Source organism: Tamandua tetradactyla, chromosome 16 (assembly GCF_023851605.1).
Source record: "Tamandua tetradactyla isolate mTamTet1 chromosome 16, mTamTet1.pri, whole genome shotgun sequence".
Taxonomy (NCBI): Eukaryota; Metazoa; Chordata; class Mammalia; order Pilosa; family Myrmecophagidae; genus Tamandua; species Tamandua tetradactyla.
The window spans coordinates 40,761,208-40,784,742 of NC_135342.1; the positions used below are offsets into that span (position 1 = coordinate 40,761,208).

Below are 23,535 nucleotides of genomic sequence, written 5' to 3' on the forward strand. Positions count from 1 at the left end.
CAATGACTTTAACAAAATAAGCATCTGCTTCAAAGTTATTTTTTAGTGTATGGATGGCAAAATCATTCCTTGTATACCCTTTACTTAACACTATTATATCCAAGATTCCCTGGAAATAAACAAACAAAAAGGTGAGAATAAGCTTCTAGACAGACTTAAAAATGACCATTAAAATACCAGATATGCTTATCTGCTGAATGTAAACCTTATCTATTAAATCTGATGTTTAAAAATTAAATTATGATTTTAGAGACTTATACAAAACTTTGTATAGTAAAATATAAATAAAATGAAAAGCACCTTTAGTTTTAGTCTCCAGATACAGCTGTTAGAATTTTGGTGTAGTTCCTTTCAGTCATATTTGCATACATTATTATGGCTGCCAACTGTCTCCAACCATCAGAGAAAGAGAGTACCTTTTTATCTGCCTTTTACCAACACTAAATATTTTTTCCCTAAAAATGAAGAAAAACTTTCTAGTAATTTTTGATAAGCAAAAAAACAACAAAAAGTTTGATCATTTAAATTTATATATTTTTCCCTCTTTAATGAGGTCAATCATTTATCATATGTTTGCCATTTGTGTTTTTTCTGTAAATTGATTATTTTTTCTAGAGGAAGTTTTTGGTTACTTGCATCAGTTTGTATGAACCCTTTTTGTATTAAGGTTTTGACTCTTTCATAGCAAATTTATTTTAAAAACCAGTCAATTTTATTTATGATGCTTTTGATGTATAAAAATTAAAAACTAATTGTAGTTAATTCTCTTGATATTTCTCACCACGATTTCTTTTTTTTTTTTTTGGTTTGAAAACTGCTAATAAAAAATGAAATAAACAAGATTTGGTAGCATGAGAAACAGGTGAAAACAAGGACCTGGATAATTATATAAAACTGAGAATCAGGTTCTGAAAAAGAAAATAAAAATCTGGGGTTTTGGGGGTGCATGGGTAGTTCAGTGGTAGAATGCTTGCCTTCTATGCGGAAGAGGTGGGTTCGAGTCCTGGACCATTCACCAAAGAAAAAAGAAAAAAAAAAGAAGGAAAGTAAAGAGAGGGGGAGGGAGGGAAGGGATTCTGGAAAAAAAAAAAGCTGGGGTGCAGGAGACATAAATGTAGTGATGGGCATTTAACTTTTTAAAATTATCAAATTGTTTTGCAAGGATATACTGTGACATATTGACTAGAATTTTACACATTTTTAAAAGAATTTATCATTTTTCTTCTCAACATTCTATGTGGTAAACTGGCTTCCCAGGCCTAGAAACGGGAAATCTAGGACCCTGAGAGCCTTTCGTAAAGACACCTGGCAACCAAAGAGCCACAAGAATCTGGGGAAATGGATGATACAAAATTAAAAATAAGTACTGAATTCATTCTTCTGTGATCCCTGTGCAGGTTCCAGGGTCTATTATCTGCCAACCATGCTCTTGTCTACTACTGAACATTAAGTCTCAGAACATGAATTCTCCAGTTTATTTAATTTAAATAAGCACAAAATTAGATGAGGGTGTTTTCATATTTCATTGTACTGATCAACAAATGGCATTAATAAATTAGTTCCCGCTGCCATTTAAAGTTAAAAAAAAGGCTCTCTTTAATTAATTCATCTGCTTTCATGATCTCATCTACATTTTCTGGTCAAACAAGGTGAAGCTGAAAGCAGAAACTCAAGTGAGACGAGGTGGATAATAAAAACATCCCAAACACACAGGAGAGAGCGTGTCTCAACTCACATCTTCATAAATGTCAAAGAAGGTAGCAACCACAGCATCTCTGATTTGATTTAGGTCTGAGAGCTCCCAATAGACTTTAAACATACGATGAGCATCCTCACAGCTTGCATTATTACAAGGAACATTCTCCAGTAAAAAGGCCTGCTGATTGCTGGAAGACAAAGAAAAACTATTTAGTTATCATACTATCCGTGAAGCGGAGCATCCCCTGTGCTATGTTTCCTAGAATCAAAGGAGATGGTAAATGGTGTACACAGTGAAATTATACCAAAAAATCCCATCTTATTGATTATTATCCTTTGTAATAAAAACTTAAATTGTTGGAAATACTTAGCCTTTGCTAAAAATCCTCTGCTAATTCACTGCTGGTCTCTGTCTTCTAATGTGGAGTTTCCCAGTCTATCCCCCTTTACTAACCTGCTGTTCCACAGACATAGATTCTGTGTTCCATTATTGAATCCTGGGACACTAACATTATCCCCTCAGATGAGCAGTTTGAAACTACTTGGAAACTCCAGATTAGAGGACAAAGAGACGAGCACTCAATTAGTAGAGGATATTTGGCAAAGGCTGAGTAAAGATGGCCAACAACTTATATCCACTGTAAGTGCAAAACAGTGAATTTAAGATAGAATTTCAGCTGCCCTGATAGGCAGTAGGGTACATATTGACCAGTACTTCTCAGATAATAGAAGTTTCATACTTCACATATCCATGAAGTCCTCTCTCTTGAATTCTACTTTTCAGGCCAAGTGATTATAAGCTTGGATTCTGGACCTTAATCACCTGGACTCAAATCCTGGCTCTGTAATTTAGGCTCTGTATGACCTTGGGCAAGTTATTTAATCTAAGACTTATATACTTTGTAAACTAAGTAATAAGAGTACTCATAGGCATGCTGTGAGAATGAAATGAGATATAGTATGGAAAGTACTTAGAACCATTCCTGACACCCAGTTATTACACAGTAAAAGTGTTGATATAATTCTTATTAGGTTGTGCAACACAATGTCATGTAACAATATTTTCTTTAGATGTAAAAGAAGTAACTTTTGTAAACACTGATCTTATGAAGCTCCTATTTATAGGTATTTTCATATATAAGAGAATATATATATTCTTTAATTTCCCTCTGTGCACATAGGAAATAATAGATTATACAGCTTACATTTTATTACTGGTCAAATTTTCTCTAGCAATTATTTAAAATAAAACTATAAAGGGGAATTCCTCTTTTCTTTCATATGAAAATATTACCCTGGGTCTGTGTGATTTGGAAAAGAAAGGCTCTTCAGTAAGAAAAATTACAAGTGTTTAATACAGTAAGAAACTTATGTACAGAACATTGAATTTGCATGAAGCACTAAACATATGATTGAATTCAAATTATTTTTCTAGATAAAAAGTTCCAAACATAAATAATCTATCAGAATAATTCTTTAACAAAGGAAAAACAAAAACAAAAACAAAACTCCAAGACCATAACACTTATTTTGTAAATTTTGAGGTAATCTTACTCAAAACCTGACATATAATAATTCTTCCACTAAAAATAATAAATGATTTCTTCTCTGTAGTCAGCCTAATAGTTGATTTTTAAATTCTAATTTTTAATATTCTTTTCAGGTTACATACCCATCCTGCCTTTATTTTTAGCTAAAAAAGCTTTACTAGATATTTTACAGAGATGTATCACATTCTATTTTATTATTAAGAGATTATGTTAAAACATGAAAACATATGATAAAGCAGACATTCCATAATCTTCTATAACCAATGCATTATACTAGCCAAACTTTTATTTCATTTTTTTTTACCAGATTGATACAATTATTTAATGATGTGGGAAAATAAACGTTATGAAACATGTTGGCTACTACAAAGTAATGGGTAGAGGATAACTTCACTATTAGATAAAAAAAAAATTTTAAGTATCAGCATGCATAGAAATGGCTGGAGAGTTAGATACCCAAACACCAACAGCATTTAGTTCTGTTCAGTGATTAAATATTCTTCCTTTTGCTTTTGCATATTGTTTGAAACATAATTACTTCTGAAACAAACAAACAAAACAAGTTACAGAGGGAAAGCTGCTAAATGCTAGATAGAAGTTAGGAGCCTAGAAGCTAATGTCTGATCTCCAAGAAGACAGGGCCAGCCCGAAGCCAGTGTACAAGCGCAGATGCAGAACCCTGTTATCTTCTTTCTCTGTTGGAATGCTACTTATAAGACTGTTTGCCTTATACTTGACGTTCTCAGTGTACTTACATTTCATGGAACTTTGTGAACATTAACTGGTACAACAGCAAAATGACACAAGCAACTTTGGTTTTGAATTGCTATAAAATAGAACTACCACACTGCATAAAATATATCAGAAATCAAATGTTCCCACAACAGAAAAACTACCTGACTAAACTACTGGCTTTGCTGATTTTCTCTGACCTTCCTTCATTTTCAACTTGCACTGCCTATTTTGTTTCATGGATTCTGGAAGAGGTAATTTTTCTCACAAAGACACTAAAATGAATGTTTGCTAAGCAATGACTATTTGATGGCCTTGCTATATGTCCATTAATACACGGTCTTTCCCTTTAAATACTCTGCAAAATCAAAAGGGAACACCAAAATCCAAACTACTTAGAAATTAACAAATGAGCAATGTCCCATTCTTTATTTATTTAAAAAAGGTCTTTTCAAAGTTCCCAAATATAGAACAGCAGATTACACCTATATTGGTATAAATGAAGCTTAAAGAGCCCAGATTTTCTCATCAAATGTTTTATTTATTCCAATTATTATTTATTCAAATAGCAAGCAGTATATAAAAATTCATACCACCTTTAACCTAAAGTGTTTCTAAAGTATTTCCCAAAGCTTTTTATATTACAGCATTTCCAGGAAGGAAGAGTGAGGATGTACCAATGGTTTTCCTTTATCAAGGCTGCTCAGAGAATTTCATTATTTTACTGTGAGTGCGGTCACAATTTCAAATATAAAACAATAACCTGTAAGAACTCTTATTGCATTTGGAGAATTTAAAATGTCACTTAATTTTTTAAATGAGTTTGTAGAGGTTATAAAGCTAGAACTTCATGTAACTGTTATTCTTGTCAAGAACTCACAAACTGGGCGGGCCAAGGTGGCTCAGGAGGCAAGAATGCTTGCGTGCCTGCCCATGTAAAAAAAAAAAAAAAAGAAAAAAGAAAAGAAAAGAACTCATAAACTATCTAGGGTCTTTGACTGTAGAACTTGGGGTTGTTAAAAGTTCAGTACTTTAAAAACAAAACAAAAATTTCAATACTTTTAAATTTTACTGGGCTATACAGGTAGAGCCCAACATCTTACCCTTAAAAATAAAATTCCATTTAAGCCCAGGAAGGAAGACCCTTAATCCATACGGTTTGTAAAACCTTGGGGAGAAGTGGTCTTGCTTCTTTTGAGTTAGTTCCTCCATATGTTTTTGGCAATTATCATCAGTATAACTATGTAAACAATAATCTTTTTTTTTTTTAACTATTTAAAGTCCGTATAAACTTCAGACATTTAAAAAGCAGAAATCTTTCTTTACCATGGATAACCACTGATAACAATTTGGTGTGCAGTTTTCCAAACCTTATTCACATATAAATGTGTAGGTACTATGCCCTTAAAAATGGGTGAATTGTATACTATCTGAATTATACCTGCATAAAGCTGTTATATATCGAAGAAAAGATATACCAGGTTAAGGCAAATTAAAGTCTGGAATAGCTATATTAATAAACTACAAAGGAGACTTCAAAGCAAAGAATATTACCAGAATAAAGACAGCCATTTCATAATGAAAAGGATCAATTCATCTAGATAATGTAAGAATACTAAGTGATTATGTATACAATAATACAGTTTTAAGTGACATGAAACAAAAAGCGAGGGAACTGCAAGGAGAAATACATTTCATAATTATAGTTAAAGGTTTCAATATGTTTCTCTCAATAATTGATAGACTAAGCAGATAGAAAAAAATCAATAAAGATAAAGAAGACACAAAAATAAGAACCAATTTGACCTAATTGTTTTAATTGACCACTCAACCAAACAACACCAGAATTTATCATCTTTGAAGTGCATATGGAATATTTATTAATATATTTACCAATAGAACATATTCTGGGTCATAAAACAAGTTTCACAATTTAAAAAGATTCAAGCTATACAAAGTGTGTTCTTTGACCATAATGGAACTAAATTAGAAAACAGTAACAAATACATGAAAAATCCCCAAATATGAAATTAAATAAAACACTTTTAAATAATCCATGCATAAAATAAATCAAATGGGAAACTTGGAAGAATATATATATATTTTTTGCATGGGCAGGCAAAAATTGAACCCATATCTCCAGCATAAGAATTGGTAGAATCCACAAGTGAAGCTACATGGCCCTGGGAATTGAACCCGTGTCTCCAGCATGGCTGGTGAGAATTCTGCCACTGAGCCACCATCGCACCGCCCTAGGAAGTATTTTGAATTGAATGAAAATGAAGTCACAGTACATGAAAAGTTACTACTAAAGTAGTATTTAAAGGGAAATTTATAGCACTAAATGTCTGTATTCGAAAAGAAGAAAGATCTCAAGTCAATGTCTTCTGCTTCTACCTTAAGGAACTAGTATTAGGAGGAAATGAGATATAAAATAAACAGAAGAAAGGAAATGATAATGAATATAGGGGAAATCAATGAAGCAGAGGACAGAAAAATAGAGAAAATCAATGAAACCAAAGGTAGATTCTTTGAGATCAGTAAAATTGAGAAACCTCTAGTTGGATGATCATCAAAAATTACCAATATGAGGAATGAGAGTGATGACATCATTACAGATCTTACAGCTAGTAAAAGAATAATAAGGGAATGTTATGAACAGTTTTATGTCAATATAATCGACAAGTTAGATGAAATGGACAAATTCCTTAATAAGCACAAACTATCAAAACTCACTCAAGAAGAAATAAAGAAAGAAATTGTAATTTAACATTTGCAAAGAATAAAACTCCACGTCCATGTGGCTTCACTTGTGAATTCTACCCAATATTTAAGGAAGAATTAATACCATTTCTTTACAAACTCTTCATAAAATAGAAGAAGGCATATTTCCCAACTCATTCTATGAAGCCAGCATTAAACTGATACCCAAACTGGACAAAGATATTATAAGAAAATTACACATCAATTATCTTCATGACCACAGATATAAACATTTTTAACAAATCCAACAATATAATTGGACCTCACTTTGCACAGTACTGTGTTCCCTGAAACACATGCATATTGGATTGTGTCTTTACTTTGCAGTGATCAGAGAACTGTGCAGAGAAAGGACATGGTTCTGAATGGACAACTTTCAGATGACATAGTACCATACAAAGTGAGGGCTGCCGTATATAAAAATGATAAAAATCAAGACCAAATGAAATTTATACTAGGAATGCAAACCTGCTTTAATATTAGAAAGTAAATCACCAAATTAACAAACTAAAAAAGAAAAACCATATGATCATCTTAATAGAAGCAGAAAAAGTAGTTGACAAAATTCAATATCCATTCTTAACAAACTAGAAATAGAGTTTTCTCAACATGATAATGGGTATCTACAGAAAACCTACAATTAACATAATACTCATGATAAATTGTAAATGCTGTCCTGCAAAGATACGGAACAACACAAGGTGGCAGAACACAAGATCAATATACAAAAGTTGATTGTATTTTGATATACTACCAGAGCAATAAAAAATTGAAATAAAAAATACCCTGCATAATAGCATCAAAAACACAAAATACTTAGTATGAATCTACAAAAATATGCAAGACCCCCCCAAAAAACAAAAGACAAAAAAAATGCAAGATCTGTATACTGAAAAATATAGAACACCATTGTGAGAAATAAAAGACCTAAACAAAAAAAAAGATGTCGTTTTTGTGTGTATATATTATATCGTGTTAATGGGTTGGAAGACTCAGTATTGTTAGGATGTCAATATCCCCAAATTGATCTAAAGGTTCAATGTAATTCCAATTAAAATCTCAGACCTTTTTTTTGTTGTTACAGAAAGTGACACGCTAATCCTAAAATTCAAAGGAAACAAAAGGCTCTAGATTAGCTAAAATGACTGGAAAAGAAGAATAAATTTTGAAGGCTTACACTATCTGAATTCACTACTTACAATAATCCTAAAGTAATCAAAACAGTGTAATATTGCTAGAAAGATACAACATTGGAACAAAAAAGAAAAAAAGAATATATCCACACACATATAATCCACTGATTTTCATAAAAGCAACTGAGTGAAAAAAGCAAGTCTTTTCAACAAATTGTGCAGAACAACTGGCTATTCATTTATAAACAATTGAACTTGGATTTTTACCTTGCACGATATATAAATACTAATACAAAATGGATCTAAATGTAAACTAAATGTAGAACTAAATGTAAAACCTATAACTATAAAAATTGTAGAGGAAAACAGGAGGAAATCCTTATAACCTTGAGTTAGGTAAAGATTTCTTAGATATAACACAAAAAGCATAATGTATAAAAGAAAAATTGATAAATTTGACTTTTTCAAAATTAAGAACTTCTGCTCTTTGAAAGATGCTGTTCAGAGAATTAGAAGATAGCCAAAATTTGGGAGAAAATATTTGGAAATCAATGTCTAATGAAGGATTTATATCTAGAATACATAAAGAACTCTCAAAACTCAATAAGAAAACAAATAACTTAATCATAGTCTGGGCAAAAGACTGGAACACACACTTCACCAAAAAAGACATAAGAATAGTAAATAAGCACATGAAAAGATACTCAAACATAATTAGACATTAGGGAATATAAACTATAAAAAGATACATTACAAACCTATCATAATGGCTAAGATTTAAGAAAGTGACCTTTCCAATGTGGGAGCAAATGTGGAACAACTGGAACTCTCATACACTGGTAGAGGAAATGTAAAATGGCACACGCACTTTGGAAAACCGGCATTTTGTCAACAATTTAAATATGAACCTACCACAAGACTCAGACATTCCATTCCTTGATATTTACCCAATACAAATGAAGGCATGTGTCCAGGTGACTTATACCTGAATATTCACAGCAGAGTACTTGTTATAGCCAACACCTGATAACATGTGAATGGATATGATAAACATACAATGGAATCCTACTTAAGATACATGTAACAACATGGTGAATCTTAATATAATTATGCTGAGTGAAAGAACCCAGACATAAAAAAGCCTATACTGTATGATTCTGTTAATATTAAATTCTACAAGATAGAAGCTAAACTATAATGACAGAAAGCAAATTTCTTGTTGCCTACGGCATGGATGTGGATAGGAGGCATAGGAAGGATGGATTACAATGGGTTAAGAAGAATTAAGGGGGCGACATATATGTTCATTAATTGATGGTGAATACTTTCATCGGAGTACACATATGTTCAAAATACACCAATTTCTATGCCTTAAATATGCGTACTTTATGTCAATTAAAATTCTATAAAATGGTTAAAAATACATGGGGTTCCTTCATGACAAAAACACTAGAAGCACAAGCAATAAAAAAAAGAGATAAATAGGATATCATCAAAATTAAAAACATTTGTGGTTCAAAGGACAGCCCAAAATAGGAAAAAACCTCACAGAATGGGAAAAGTTTTTGCAAATTCTTATAGTGATAAGGGATTTGTATTTAGAATATATAAAGAACTCTTACAACTCAAAAATAATTCTTACAACGCAATAACATGAAGAAAAATAACCCAATTAAAAAATGGGAAAAGGATCTGAATAGACGTTTCTCCAAAGAAGACATATAAATGGCCAATAAGCACATGAAAAAGCCATCAGGGAAATGTAAATCAAAACCACATGGGATAGATACCACTTCATACACATTAGAATGACAATAATCTAAAAGATAATAACAAACATTGGTGGGGATATGGAGAGATTAGAATCTTTATATATGCTGGTGGGGATGCAAAATGCTGCAGCTACTTTGGAAAACAGTCTGGCAGTTCCTCAAAAAGGTATGCTCTACTCCTAGGTATATCAGAATCGAAATGAAAACCTATGTCCGTATAAAAACTCGCACATGAATGTTCACAGCAGCATTATTTGTAATAGCCAAAAAGTGGAAACAACACTAATGTCCATCAGTTGATGGATAATAATAAAATGTGGTATCTCCATTTAATGGATTAATGTTCAACAAAAGAAAGAAATGAAGTACTGATATATACTACTATGTGGGCTAACCTTGAAAACAAGTGGAAGAAGGCAGTCTCAAAGTAAAGCGTATTGTATGACGGCATTTATATCAAAAGTATAGAATAGGCAAAACTATAGAGAAAGAAAGTAGATTAATGATTGCTTAGGGCTGGCAGGAGATGGAAAAAAGCGGGACTTGGAGGATGTCCGCAAAGGGGAACAGGGTTTCTCTTTAGGGTAATGAAATGTTTTAAATATACCAAATGTACTAAATATACTAAAAGCCACTGAACTGATACTTTAAATGGGTAAACTGTATGATGTGTGAATTATATCTTGATAAAGCTGTTAATAAAAAGTAATTCCAGGAAATTTTGATCTGTTTAAAAAAAATACAGGAAAGTGTTAATGACATTACATGTAAATTCACCTATCAAATGTTACTTCTCCAGAATTTATACATCTGTGCAGACTATTAAGGCTGGTTTTAATTTCTTTCCAAAGCCCATAAAATCAGTGTTGTTTCTCAACACACCACCACTTGACAGAATTTGGTTTATTCTAGGTTGTTAATGTGCTGTGTGCATTGTCTTATTTTTCATTAAGCAAGGTAGCTGATGGCTCATTTAACTTGGAGTTTGATTTTCTCCCTGACTGCTCTTAGAGCTTGTGTGTCCACTTTAGTCATTTCTATCTCTAGTGAGTTCTGCTCTTCTAGATTGTCCTTAATTCTACTCCTCTTAATAATAATTTTACTGTCAGTCTAGGCTCATAAGAAAGGAGAAGAGCTCCATTTGGGTATCTGTCTTTCTGTAAGAAAGGCAGTTCCACACAGAAAAGGAAAAACAAATTAAGAAACAATACAAATAAGTCCATTAGGGAATCTCTAAAATTGAAACAATTTTTTGAACTGCTGCTCTTAAATTCATGCTGCCAACTACTGGTAAATGTAGAATCCTCAACTAGGCTAATATAACAAAATAAAACTTCCACTTTGATATAATAATAAATATTGAAGTATTTATATGATACAGACTATTAGAAATGTTCAAATAAGGTGATAAACTGCTACTCAGAGTAAAGTTCACTTGAGCTCTGGTCAATTCCTCAATGTCTAGGATTCAAGATTCAGTGGGCAGAGAGTAAATGTTTTTGAGTAAAAAAAGGAAGAAAGCATCTTCCGTAGATCAAGACTGTGCTGGTTTGAAAGGATTATGAACCCCAGAAAAGCCCTGTTCTAATCCTTCTCCCATCATATGGAGGCATTCGACATGTCAGGGTGGAAACTTGATAAGATTATCTTCATGGAGTTGTGGCTCCACCCATTCCAGGTAGGTCTTATTTAGTTTACTGGAATCCTTCAAAAGAAGAAGAATTTTGGAGAAAGCTTCAGAATGATGAGAGCCAGAAGAGAGCCATGAGACCCATGAGAACCCACACAGTCAGAGACCTTTGGAGATGAAGAAGGAAAATGCCCCTGGGGGTGCTTCATGAAAGAAGCCTGGAGAGAAAGCTAGCAGATGTCACCATGTTCACCATATGCTTTCCAGTTGAAAGAGAAACCCTGAACTGCACTGGCCTTTCTTGAGTGAAGGTAACCTCCTGCTGGTGCCTTAATTTGGACATTTTTATAGATTTGCTTTAATTGGGACATTTTCTTGGCCTTAGAACTGTAAAACTGCAACTTAATAAACTCCCCCTTTTAATAGCCATTCTGTTTCTGGTATATCACATTTTGGCAGCTAGCTAACTAGAATAGAGGCCAACTGAAAGGAAAAACTGAATGGATCTATCTACGATTGTGAATGCTAAAAGTCCTGTCAAATAAATGGCTAGGAAAGATTTTTTCATGTTTCAATTTCTTTTTATTCCAAGGTATTTCCTTGTATTCGGTAAGGTGGAGACTACTACAACATTTTCTTTCTAGGTATTAAATATTTGTCTCTTATTTTTAAAAAATAAAAAACAATGGGCATTTTGTTAGTTGGGTAATGTTATAACTAGGATACTCTGATTTTAAGAGTGAGAAATTCATGAACACAGACATAAAGTACATATGTGAAAGGCACAAAGACTGATTAGGAAATTATACTACTCCTTATTTGCTTGATAACACTATAGGATATAGTAATGAGTTAGATAAAGGGGAAAGGAGAGAGGAAATGAGGGAGGGATGGGAAACGAAGGATGACTTCAACATTCCTGGTTTGAGTGATTGGAAGGGGGATGAGTCCATAATCTGAGAAAGAAAATACAAAAAATAACAGGTTTACAGGAAAGAAGATCTAGGGTGTCAGAGGTAAAATACCTGGAGGGAAGAATCTATCAGACAGTTATATACACAAGTAAGTTTCAGATAGATTTCAAAGTCTTAAGCTCACGTGGCAAAAGAGGAATTCTTAGAAAGAGAAGAAACAGATATAGTCAGAGAGAATATAGAGAAAGCCAGGAAAATTCCAGGAGTAGGACATCAACAGCCAGATGTAGGCAAGTCTGGTGAACAAGTTTTCACTGGATCTGTCAATGAGAAGTCACTGTGACTGAAGGAAAGCCTCAGTAGAGTGGGATGCACAGAAGCTTGACTGTAGCAGGGTAAGAGTAAGCTTGAGTGTAGCAGGGTAAGAGTGAAATTGAGATCATAAAGTAGAGATAGCTGTCCAGAGCCACACACACACACACACACACACACACACACACAAAAAAAAAGGTCTTTGTTTAAGTTGCATAGGTTTAAATAAAGGTTGGGGAAAGAGAGTAGAATGAGAAGATTTTGAAGACAAAGGAAAGAGGATAATTGATGCAGCAAGATCCAGAGGGAAGAGGTGGGGTCAAAAGGGAGTATATATTGAGTACAGACAGATACATCAATGAGATTGTTATAATAATTTAGGGTGATGAGAAAGTGGTCTGAATTAGGGAGGTACAATGAAAATGGAAAATACAAGAAACCTGAAAATCTCATTATGAAGGAGGACTGCATCCTCCTTTGGAGGACAGTCAAAGATAATTTAACTTTTCTAGGCTAAAACGAAGGATGTCATGATTATATTCTTGTGGCAAACAAGAAAATTATGAGAGAGCTGGATTTGAAGAGACGGGGAAATATGCATTAGTTTGGTTTTAGACAAGTCAAGTTTGAGGGGATGGCAGGATATCCAAATGCTAGAGAAAACAAGGTTGGAGGTAAAGATCTAGGAGTTATTCACCTGGTAAATATCAATGAGATAGCTGGGGGAGGTAAAATTGAAGAATAAAACGCTGAATATTCCACCTTGTGGAATGTCCTCATAAGGGTAGACAAAAGATTTTAAAAAAATCAAAAGTATGGTAAGTAAGTATCATGAGAGAAACTTGTGACATTCAACATTAGAAATGAATGATTCACTTGAAAATGAACTTTAGCTAAATATAGTGATATCTTCCCATATGATACTGTAAAAAGCTATGGTATAAGACAATCTAAGTAGCCAATAACTTAAGATTGGTTAAATCAATCCAAAAAAATATTTTGTAGCTATTAAATGTTATAAAAGTAATATTTACTGACATGGAAAATTGTTCATAATATGTTGAATGAAAAAATGAGGTCACAAAATAGTATCAAAGATATTATTTCATTTTGCAAGACAAACAAAACACGTATTGTCTTGCATGCTCATGAGGACACAGAAGTAGAGCAGGGTTTGGAAGGATACACATCCAAGATGAACAGCGGTCGTTTCATACTGGGTAGAACTGTGGGTATATTTTATTTTATTTCATTTGATTTGCACATATTTTTCTGTAGTAAGCAGAAAAACAGCATTTTCTTATAGTTGCTAATCACTCTCACATCATTACTTTAATTCACTGCATAGTCTTAGCAAATTTTTCTTATTTATGATTTGTCTCCCATCAATTTTATCTAACTTTTTCTCTCTTATTCACTCTTGTTATCTCAATCATAGAATAGTGATTCAACAGAGCAGGTACTCAGTATTCTTAAGTTAACAGGTGTGTTAGTTTGCAAGATGCTGGAATGCAATATACCAGAACTGGGAGGGCTTTTAAAAAGGATAATTTAATCAGTCACAAGCTTACAGTTCTGAGCCTATAAAAATGTCCAAACTAAGGCATCTGGAGAAAGGTAACTTAACTCAAGGAGGGCTGATGGGTCAGGAACACCTCTGTCAGCTGAGTAGTCAAGGGGCTGGCATCGGCTGGTCCCTTGTTCCTGGGCTCCATTCAGCCTCTGTTCCTGTGGTGGTTCCTGACTTTGCTTCATCAGGGCTGGCTTTCATCTCTTGGCTTCCCTTGGCTCTCTCCAAATAATGTCATTGATACTATTTTGTGACCTCATTTTTTCATTCAACTTATTATGAACAATTTTCCATGTCAGTAAATACTGTTGGTTAGAACAGTATTTGATCTCACGGTGACGTCTGTTGGGCTCCAAGCATCTCTGTCAGCTCTGCTCTAAAATTTCTATCAGCTCTGAGGCTTCTGTCATTTCTGACTCTCTCCAAACTTGTTTCCCTTTTAAAAGATTCCAGGAAAATAATCAAGACCCACCTGGAATGGATAGTGTGTCACAACTCCATCTAATCAAAAGGTTATGCCCACAATTTAGCATACCACATCTCCGTGGAGATAATCTGATCAAAGGTTTCTGCCCTACAGTGTTAAATTAGGATTAAAAGAACTGGTTGCACCCTACAAGATTGAGTCAGGATTAAAATATGGCTTTTCTGGGGGATATAACAGATTCAAACTGGCACAACAGGTAATGTATTATAACAAAAACAATAAACACTAAAAGCTTAATTTATTTTTAAACACTATAATTTTTTCCATAAGTTCCTCTATTTACAAAGAGATCAAATATGTTAGAAGCTAAGAAAAATGCTGTAGGTAAGTAACATTCTTTTTATTATTACTGAAGTTTTACTATTACTTCTGGCTAGTAGGGACTTGACTCACAATAAAACTCTGAAACTGAGGTGGGTTAAACACTTCTCTCAGCTGCAAGAGCATTATCTCACAAGGCCCAGTATGGCCCAAGACAAGAAGGGACTGACAGCAACAATCTGATATGACTGAGTTTTATAAAATACCCTTTCATAATACATACACACTCACAAACCCTGTGTCCTCCAAGTCAAGTACTGTGGTGTTTTATTATTACTTCATTTGTCATTGCTCATACCATTTTTGTGATTCCTCTTTGAGGATGCTTTCAGAAGCTGTTGAGATTTTTGAAAAACTCAATGATGAAAAATCTTCAATGTGAGCAGTATATTTGGACTGAAGTCTTGTGGTTAAGGTCAGTAAAAAGGTTGGTTAAAACAGTATTTGTATAAAATTCAAGTATATATAAAGCAGCGAGACTCTTGAGTTTGACTCTATAAATGACAGGTTTTTTTTGAGACAAAATTCATATACCATAAAATTTGCCATGTTTAAGTATACAATTCACCTGTTTTTACTATATTCACAAGGTTGTGGAACCATCACTAATATATAGTCGTAGAATGTTTCCATCACTTCCAAAACAATAGCATAGCCATTAGCAGTCATACTCCATTACAGGGAATTCTTAAGAAGGGATATCTAAAGTGTTTTAAACACTGCTGAAGAAAAGTCTATTTTCCCAAGGTGACACCTCTGAGGACAACTGATTCTTCAGTGTACATCATTATTTTTAGATAAATAACAGTCATATTCATTCAGTTCAGGATACCCTTGAAATTGGATCAAGGAAATCAAATTTTTCTAGCATAAGTCATATTTTGTGTAGAAAATCTTCATGTTTTTCTTCTTTTTAAATTTTAGCAAAAGATGATGTGCACCTTGGTGTCTCCTATGCAGTTTTTATTGATAATCTAAGACTGTACTGATTTCAATCATACAGTAAGTTTTTAGACTATATTCTTAAGCCAACTTTTATGGAATATTCATTGAATCATGAAAGGTAAGAAAACTAAGTACTTTAATATCTGTATGAAACAAGAACTAACCACATTTAAGATCAATTTTATCTTCTTGGAAAAAGCTTGACAGCATGCTGAGTTAAGATAATTATGCACCTTTAATAAAGGAGATATCCCATCAATGGAAACACATTAAAATAAGATTAAACAAGGAATGCGTATATAATCACCTATTAAACCCTTTATTTAGCAAAGAACAAAGCATTTAGATAATTAACTAAAACTGACTGAAACAAAAAGCAAAAATAACACAATTACTTCTATAAAACTGAAAACATTTTCTTAGTCCATCTTTCTTGGTTTTCAGTGACCCCAAATGACTTAGTTTTAAGATTTAAGCTCAGAATGCTAAACTACTTTCTACCATTATTCAAAGGTGAGTTAAAATTCTTTTTTTTGGGACAGTGATGATTTAAAACTACCAAGTAACGGCATACCTATGATAATGAAAATTTACCAGAAAATATCATTATTAACCAGTGAATCCCATGTATATTAGCATGCTTATGCTTATACTAAGAAGTAAGTTGTTGGAGACATGGAAAGATGGAGCGATAGTGGGAAAGACCATGGGTTCAACTTATATTCTGTGGGGAAAAAACCTCAATAAGTCAGTTGAAATACCCTAGCTATAATACAAAAAGAGTGAATTCAGGTAGTCCATGATTTCTTCCTTACTCTTTAAACTTCATTTCAAACTTCACAATATAGGAAAATGACAATTTATATACTACTACCCTCACTTTAGTGATCTACTGATGTTCACTTATTTGAAAGAAAGGGAGGGAAGGAGTTTCTCTAAGAAACTCCAAAGTGCTGCTATACTATGGCATAGAAGACCTATGACCAGCAGCATTTTAAAAGCTTGACTAACACAGACAAAGGTTTTATCTTGTGAATATTATATATCAAATTTGTGTTCTTTTAACAGTTTTTTGCATTTGGTTTCACATCCATAGATGATCTCCTAAATTTCCCATATGTACCCAAGCATGAATCAATGTGTTATTCTACTATGTTAACTTACTTTGCCCATTGCCTGAAAGGATTTAGAATGAATAATATATTTTCTTAGAATTTGAGAATCACAGACCTCTCCTTTACTATTACATTTCTTTAACTGTTGTTTTTGTATTACAAAGCGGCACCATTTTAGAAATGCTAATTATGGCCCTAAACAACAATGCTAGGAAGTAAATACATGATAATAGGTACTTATGATATATAGTTAAATAAAATATATACCTGTTATATTAGGGAATATAAGGATAGGTGCTCCAGCCAGTTAGGTGAAATCATTTTGAACTGATCCATATTCATTTAACTACCTGAATTGAAGTATATGTATAAAGCAAATAAAAAACCATAGTGAGATACCACCTCACATCCACTAGGAGGGCTATAATTAAAAACAGAAAATGATCAATGGGTGAGTGGATAAACAAAATGTGGTATATAGATACAATGGAATATTATTCAGTCATAAAGAGGGATGAAGTTTTAATGCATGTCACAGCACGGATGAACCCTAAAGCCATCATTTTCAGTGAAATAAGAAGAAAAATATTTTATGTTGTTCTTTAAATGAAATACCTAGAAGAAGCAAACTTCATTGGGACAGATAGTGGTTTATAGGCTACCAGGGATGGGTGAGGGGCAGGAAGAGGGAATTATAGCTTGATAGGTGAGTAGTTTCTGCTTGAGATAATGAAAAAGGAAGGGTTGCTGTATGTCGGAGACAGTAGCACAACACTTAATATAATTAATACTACTGAATTGTTCGTTTGACTGTGGTTAAAACGGGACATTTTAAACTGCACATTGGTTATACAACAAAAAGTTAATAAGAAAAAAAGAAAAACAAGCATATGTGAAAAGCAATTTTATGATAAAATACAGGAAAATATATTTATGATCATAGGATATACCAGGATTACATAAGTAAGATCAGTAAAGCTATGGCTGCATAAAAAGTAATCTGCATTTATTGTATGTGTACATTTCTAATGTTAAGTTAGAGATTTAATTATCTCTATTCTCTGCATGTTTTAGAATATGAGAAGGCTCTACTGAGTGCTACCAGTTATCATAAACATAGTGGCAGCAGATGCAATGATAGATAAAAATAAACTGGATTGTATATTTAATTGAACTACATAGATTGTAAAGGACATAAAAATTTTAAAAATCAGTTGCTTATTTTATTAGAAATATAAATCATTGGAAAATTTTTATTTTCTAATTATAAAAACAAAATATGAAAATATATTCACAAGCACAGTACCTTGAAATTTTGAGAGAAAATTAGACACAGGTATTTTACCATGGAATTTTAAATGGTAGTTACAGATGAAACTGCACTTACAACCAAAGATTTGAATGTTCAGTCTGTAAAACATGAATGGACTTAGTCCAAACTTGCACTATCCAATACAGTGGCTACTAACCGCGTATGGCTACTGAGCACGTGAAATGTAGCTAGTCTGAATTCAGATGTGAATACACATACACACACAGACTACAATACCAAAACAGTTTTGAAGAATGTTATCTAAGTTTCTTATTCTTCAAGGGAATAGCTATGTATGATGTGCATGTATATTTATTTATCTTAGTTCTCAGATTTGGGAGGGATGAACTTATGTTTCTACTTCAAGTGCAGAATTGACTCTAATTAGAAAGAGTGTCTTAGGCAAACTAACCAGCTTTAAAGCATATCACAAAATTACAAATAATAGATTTTATGTTAAAAGGTATTCAAAATATTAGTTCAAGAAATATTTCATGAGCCAGGCAAAGGGAATAAAACATAATGAGATTAGTTGTCTGTCTTCATGGACCTGCAGGTGTAATCAGGAAGTAGACAACTATAACCGAGAGTGGTGTCAGTGAGGCGTAAAGCACAGAATACCATAAGAATACATACAAGGGGCATTTGGGGAGCGTTCCTAAAGAAGGTGAAATCTGCATTGACTCTGATGGTCATTAAGTGTTATGAAGGTAAATGGAGACAGGAGGGAAAAAAGATGCTTAGATCCATTTTGGCTAGACTGGATTTGAGGCAGAATCCCATTCCCATTATGCTGCTAGAACATCAAGCAAAAAAAAAAACCTTCCTTTTTTTTTTCCTTCACATATAGCTACTCCTGCCCCATGAGATTATTTCTTTGTTCCCATTAATAGCAAATCCTTGAAAGAGTTGGCTATATGCACTATCTCTATTTCCTTATTACCCACTTACTTTAACTGTTTTAGTTTGAAATTCAGACTCACATACAAGTTAAAGAAAAATACAGAAAATTCCCATGTAGCCTTTGCCCTGCATCCCCCAATGATAACATCTTCAATAATCACTGCGTATTTCCAAAACCAGGAACTGGTATTGGTATATTATTAACTGAATTACAGATTTTGTTAGGATTACAGCATTTTTCACATGTGTTTTGTTTTTGGTGGTAGCATATAGTTTGATGAAAATTTATCACATACATAGATACCTGAAACCAGCACCACAACCAGAATCACTCCAAAGAAATTGCTCGGTGCTACTACTGTGGAGTCACAACTTCTCTCCAACCCCTGCCTCAACTCTAACCCATGGTAAGCACTAATCTTTTCTCATCACCACAATTTTGTCATAAAATATATAAATGGAATCATACAGAATATAACCCTTTTGAGATTGGCTTGTAAAAAAATTCATTAATGTCCTTGAGAGTTGTCCAAGTTGTTGCACCTATCAAGAGTTTGTTCCTTATTATTGCTGAGTACTATATCATTGTATTGATGTTCCACAATGGGTGTCATCATTCACCCCAATGATGTATCCAGTCTCTGACCATTATAAATACATCCAGTTGATGTATCCAGGTTCTGATCATCATAAATATGGGAACCATAAAAATTTGCCTACAGTTTTTATATGAACATAAGTTTTAATTTTTTTAGTCTTTAATTTTTATGTGAACAGACATTTTAATTACCCTGAGGGCAAAATACTCAGGGGTAGGTCTGATGGTCATGTGATAAGTGAATGTTTAACTTTATAATAAATTGCCAAACCGTTTTCTAGAATAGCTAACCCATCTTACTTGCCCACAGGCAAGGTATGAGAGATCCATTTGCTCAATATCTCTGCCAGCACATGGTATCATTAGTAGTTTTTTACTGACATTCTAATAGTTGTATTGTGGCAGTATCTCAGTGGTACTAATTTGTAATTCTCTTACAGTTTATGATGTTGAAATTATTATAATGTGGTTATTTGCCATACATATATTATTTTTGGTGAAATATCCAAGTTTTTTGCCTATTTTCTAGTTAGAGAATTTGTTTTCTTCCTATTGAGCTTAGAAAGTTCTTTATATATTATGGGCAAAAGTCCTTTGGAGCATATGAGATGTGAAAACATTTTCTCCTTGTCTGTGGTTCTTTTCATTCTCTTAATAATATCTTCCGCAGAGGTCAACAGTTTTATTTTTTGATCAATATCTTTCAATTTTTTGTTCACTGCGTGATCTTTTTGTGTCATGTCTACGGGCTTTTCAATAACACTAGGTGATAAAGATTTTATGCTATCTTTTCTTATAAAAGTTTTATAACTTTATAACTTACATTTAAGTTTGTCATACATTTTTGCATTAATTTCTGTCTAAGGTATGAGGTTTAGGTCAAGGTTCTCTCTTTTTAACTATGAATGACCAATTGTTCCAAATCCCTTGGTTGAAAAGGCTATCTTTTCCCCATTCAATTGATGCTGCACTTCTGTCAAAAATCAGCTGTAACTATGTGAACTGTTAAGTTTAAAGCTGTTATGTAACCCAGAAAAGCCATGCTCTTTTTTAAAAATATTTTTATTAAGAAATCTTCACACACATACAGTCCATCCAACAATGGCTCACAATATCATCATATTGTGATGATATTGTGCATTCTTCACCATGATCATTTTTTAACATTTGCATCACTACAGAAAAAATAAAAACAGAAAAAGGAAAGCTCACCCATCCTATACCCCTTATCTCTCCCTCTCATTGACCACCAGTATTTCAATCTACCCAATTTTTTTACCCTTATCCCCCCCCATTATTTATTTATTTTCCTTATTTTTTTACTCATCTGTCCATATCCTGGATAAAAGGAGTATCAGACACAAGGTTTTAACAATCACACAGTCACACCGTAAAAGCTATATAGTTATACAATTATCTCCAATAACCAAAGCTACTGGGACACAGTTTAAAAGTTCCAGATACTTCTCTCGAGCCATTCCAATGCACCATAACTAAAAAAGGGATATCCATATAATGCATAAGAATAAACTCCAGGCTAATCACTCGACTCTATTTGAAATCTCTCAGCCACTGACACTTTATTTTGTTCATTTCCTTTCCCCCCCCTTTTGGTCAAGAAGTCTTTCTCAATCCCAAGATGCCAGGACCTGGCTCATCCTGGGAGTCCTGTCCCATTTGCCAGGGAAATTTACAACCCTTCAAGTCATGTCCCAAATAGTGGGGGAGGGCAGTGAGTTCACCTGCTGAGTGGAAAGTCATGTTATTTTAATCCAGTCTTTTGGGGGCAGACTAATCGTAGGTGCGACCTTTTGATAACGTTGTTTCCATGGGGATGTAACCCTGCCAATTCAAGATGGGTCTTAATCCTTTCCTGAGGTCCTTTATGTGCAAGAACTCAGAGTCTTTTCTTTCCATAGAAATGAAATAATTACTTTGTCTATTTGTAAAAAAAAAAAATCCTATTGGGAATTTGAATAAGAATGGCATTTAATCTATTGATCAATTTGAGAAGAAATGACATAATAGCATTGTTCAGTCTTCCAATTCATGAATATTTCTTCATTTGTTTCTATCTTCTTTGCTTTCTTTAATCAGCATTTTGGAGTTATGAGCATACTGTTGCCATACATATTCATTCATATGTAATTCATCTTTTTAAGATGTTTTAAATTGTATTGTGTTGATAATTTTCATTTGTAATTGTTCATTACCAGTGTATAGAAATAAGATTGGTTTTTGTGTATTGACCTTGTATCTTGTAACATTCCTAAACTCACTTATAAGTTATACTAGGTTTTTTTCTTCTTTTTCGGGGGTGTATGTAGATTCAAAAAACTTTTCTACATATACAATCATGTCATCTACAAATACGGAATGTTTGATTCCTTCCATTCCAGATTATGTTCTTTTTATTTCCTTTCCTTGCCTTACTGCACTGGCTAAGTCATCTAGTATTATGTTAAATGGGTGTTGTGATAATCTATATACTTGTCTTGTTCCTAGTCTTGAAGGGAAAGCATCAGTGTTTCATAATTAAGTATAAGATTAGCTACAGGTTTTTAGTAAAAGCTCTTTATTAAATAGAAGAAGTTCCCCTGTATTCCTGTATTACTGAGAGTTTTTATTATGAATGCATGTTGAATTCTGTTGAATGTTTTCCTACATCAATCAATGTGCTATTTTCCTGAAACCGTTAACATTAAATCAGCCTTGCATTCTTGGACACAGTACTTTGTCATGGTTTATATTACTTTGAAATATTGCTGCATTGAACTTCTTAATACTGTATTTGACACTTTTGTATCTGTTCATGAGGGAGCACTAACTGTAGTTGGTTTTTAATTTTGTACTATTGTTTGGTTTTAGAATCAAGGTATTGTTGATTTCTTAAAATGAGTTGAATTGGGAAATGCTCCTTCCATTTCTGTTTTCTAGAAGAGATTATATAGAATTGAAATGATATATTCTATGAAGTTTTGTAGACTTTGTCACTGAAACTATGAGGGCCTGGGGATTTTGTTTTCAGAAGGTTTTTAATGAAAAAATCAATTTCTTTAATAGTTATAGATGGTTTAAATAATCTATTTCAAAGCTTTGTTAGTTTGTTGTTTTCAAGGAATTGGACCATTACCAATTGTGCTGGTTTGAAAGGATGTATGGACCCTAGAAAAGCCATGTTTTAATCAAAATTCCATTTCATAAAGGTAGAATAATTCCTATTCAATACTATATTTATGAAACTGTAATCAGATCATCTCCTTGGAGATGTGATTTAATCAAGAGTGGTTGTTAAGTTGGATTAGGTGATGGCATGTCTGTACCCATTTGGGTGGGTCTTGATGAGTTTCTGGAGTCCTATGAAAGAGGAAACATTCTGGAGAATGAAGGAAATTCATAGAGAACAGAGAATACTGCAGTACCACAAAGCAGAGAATCCATCAGCCAGCGCTTTGGAGATGAAGAAGGAAGGTGTCTCCTGGGGAGCTTCATGAAACAGGAAACCAGGAGAGAAAGCTAGCACATGACACTGTGTTTGCCATGTGCCTTTCCAGAATGAGAGAGAAACCCTGAACATCATCGGCCTTCTTGAACCAAGGTATTTTTCCCTGGATACCTTTGATTGGACATTTCCATAGACTTGTTTTAATTGGACATTTTCTCGACCTTAGAACTGTAAACTAGCAACTTATTAAATTCCCCTTTTTAAAAGCCATTCTGATTCTGGTATACTACATTCTGGCAGCTAGCAACTAGAATACCAATGCATATACATTGCAC

The 23,535-nt window shown here is 33.4% G+C and overlaps 1 protein-coding gene across 2 annotated transcripts in view; it reads right to left on the bottom strand.

Annotated features, from left to right (window-relative positions):
• The window catches only part of ITFG1 (integrin alpha FG-GAP repeat containing 1), a 343,198-nt gene that overhangs the window by 114,867 nt on the left and 204,796 nt on the right, over nucleotides 1-23,535 (bottom strand). For both annotated transcript variants that reach the window (XM_077132340.1, XM_077132339.1), the window contains 2 exons: nucleotides 1,736-1,886; nucleotides 1-109 (listed from right to left, as the gene is read on the bottom strand). In XM_077132340.1, the coding sequence (XP_076988455.1) occupies nucleotides 1-109; nucleotides 1,736-1,886 (260 nt within the window). The remainder of the gene's footprint in view (nucleotides 110-1,735; nucleotides 1,887-23,535) is intronic.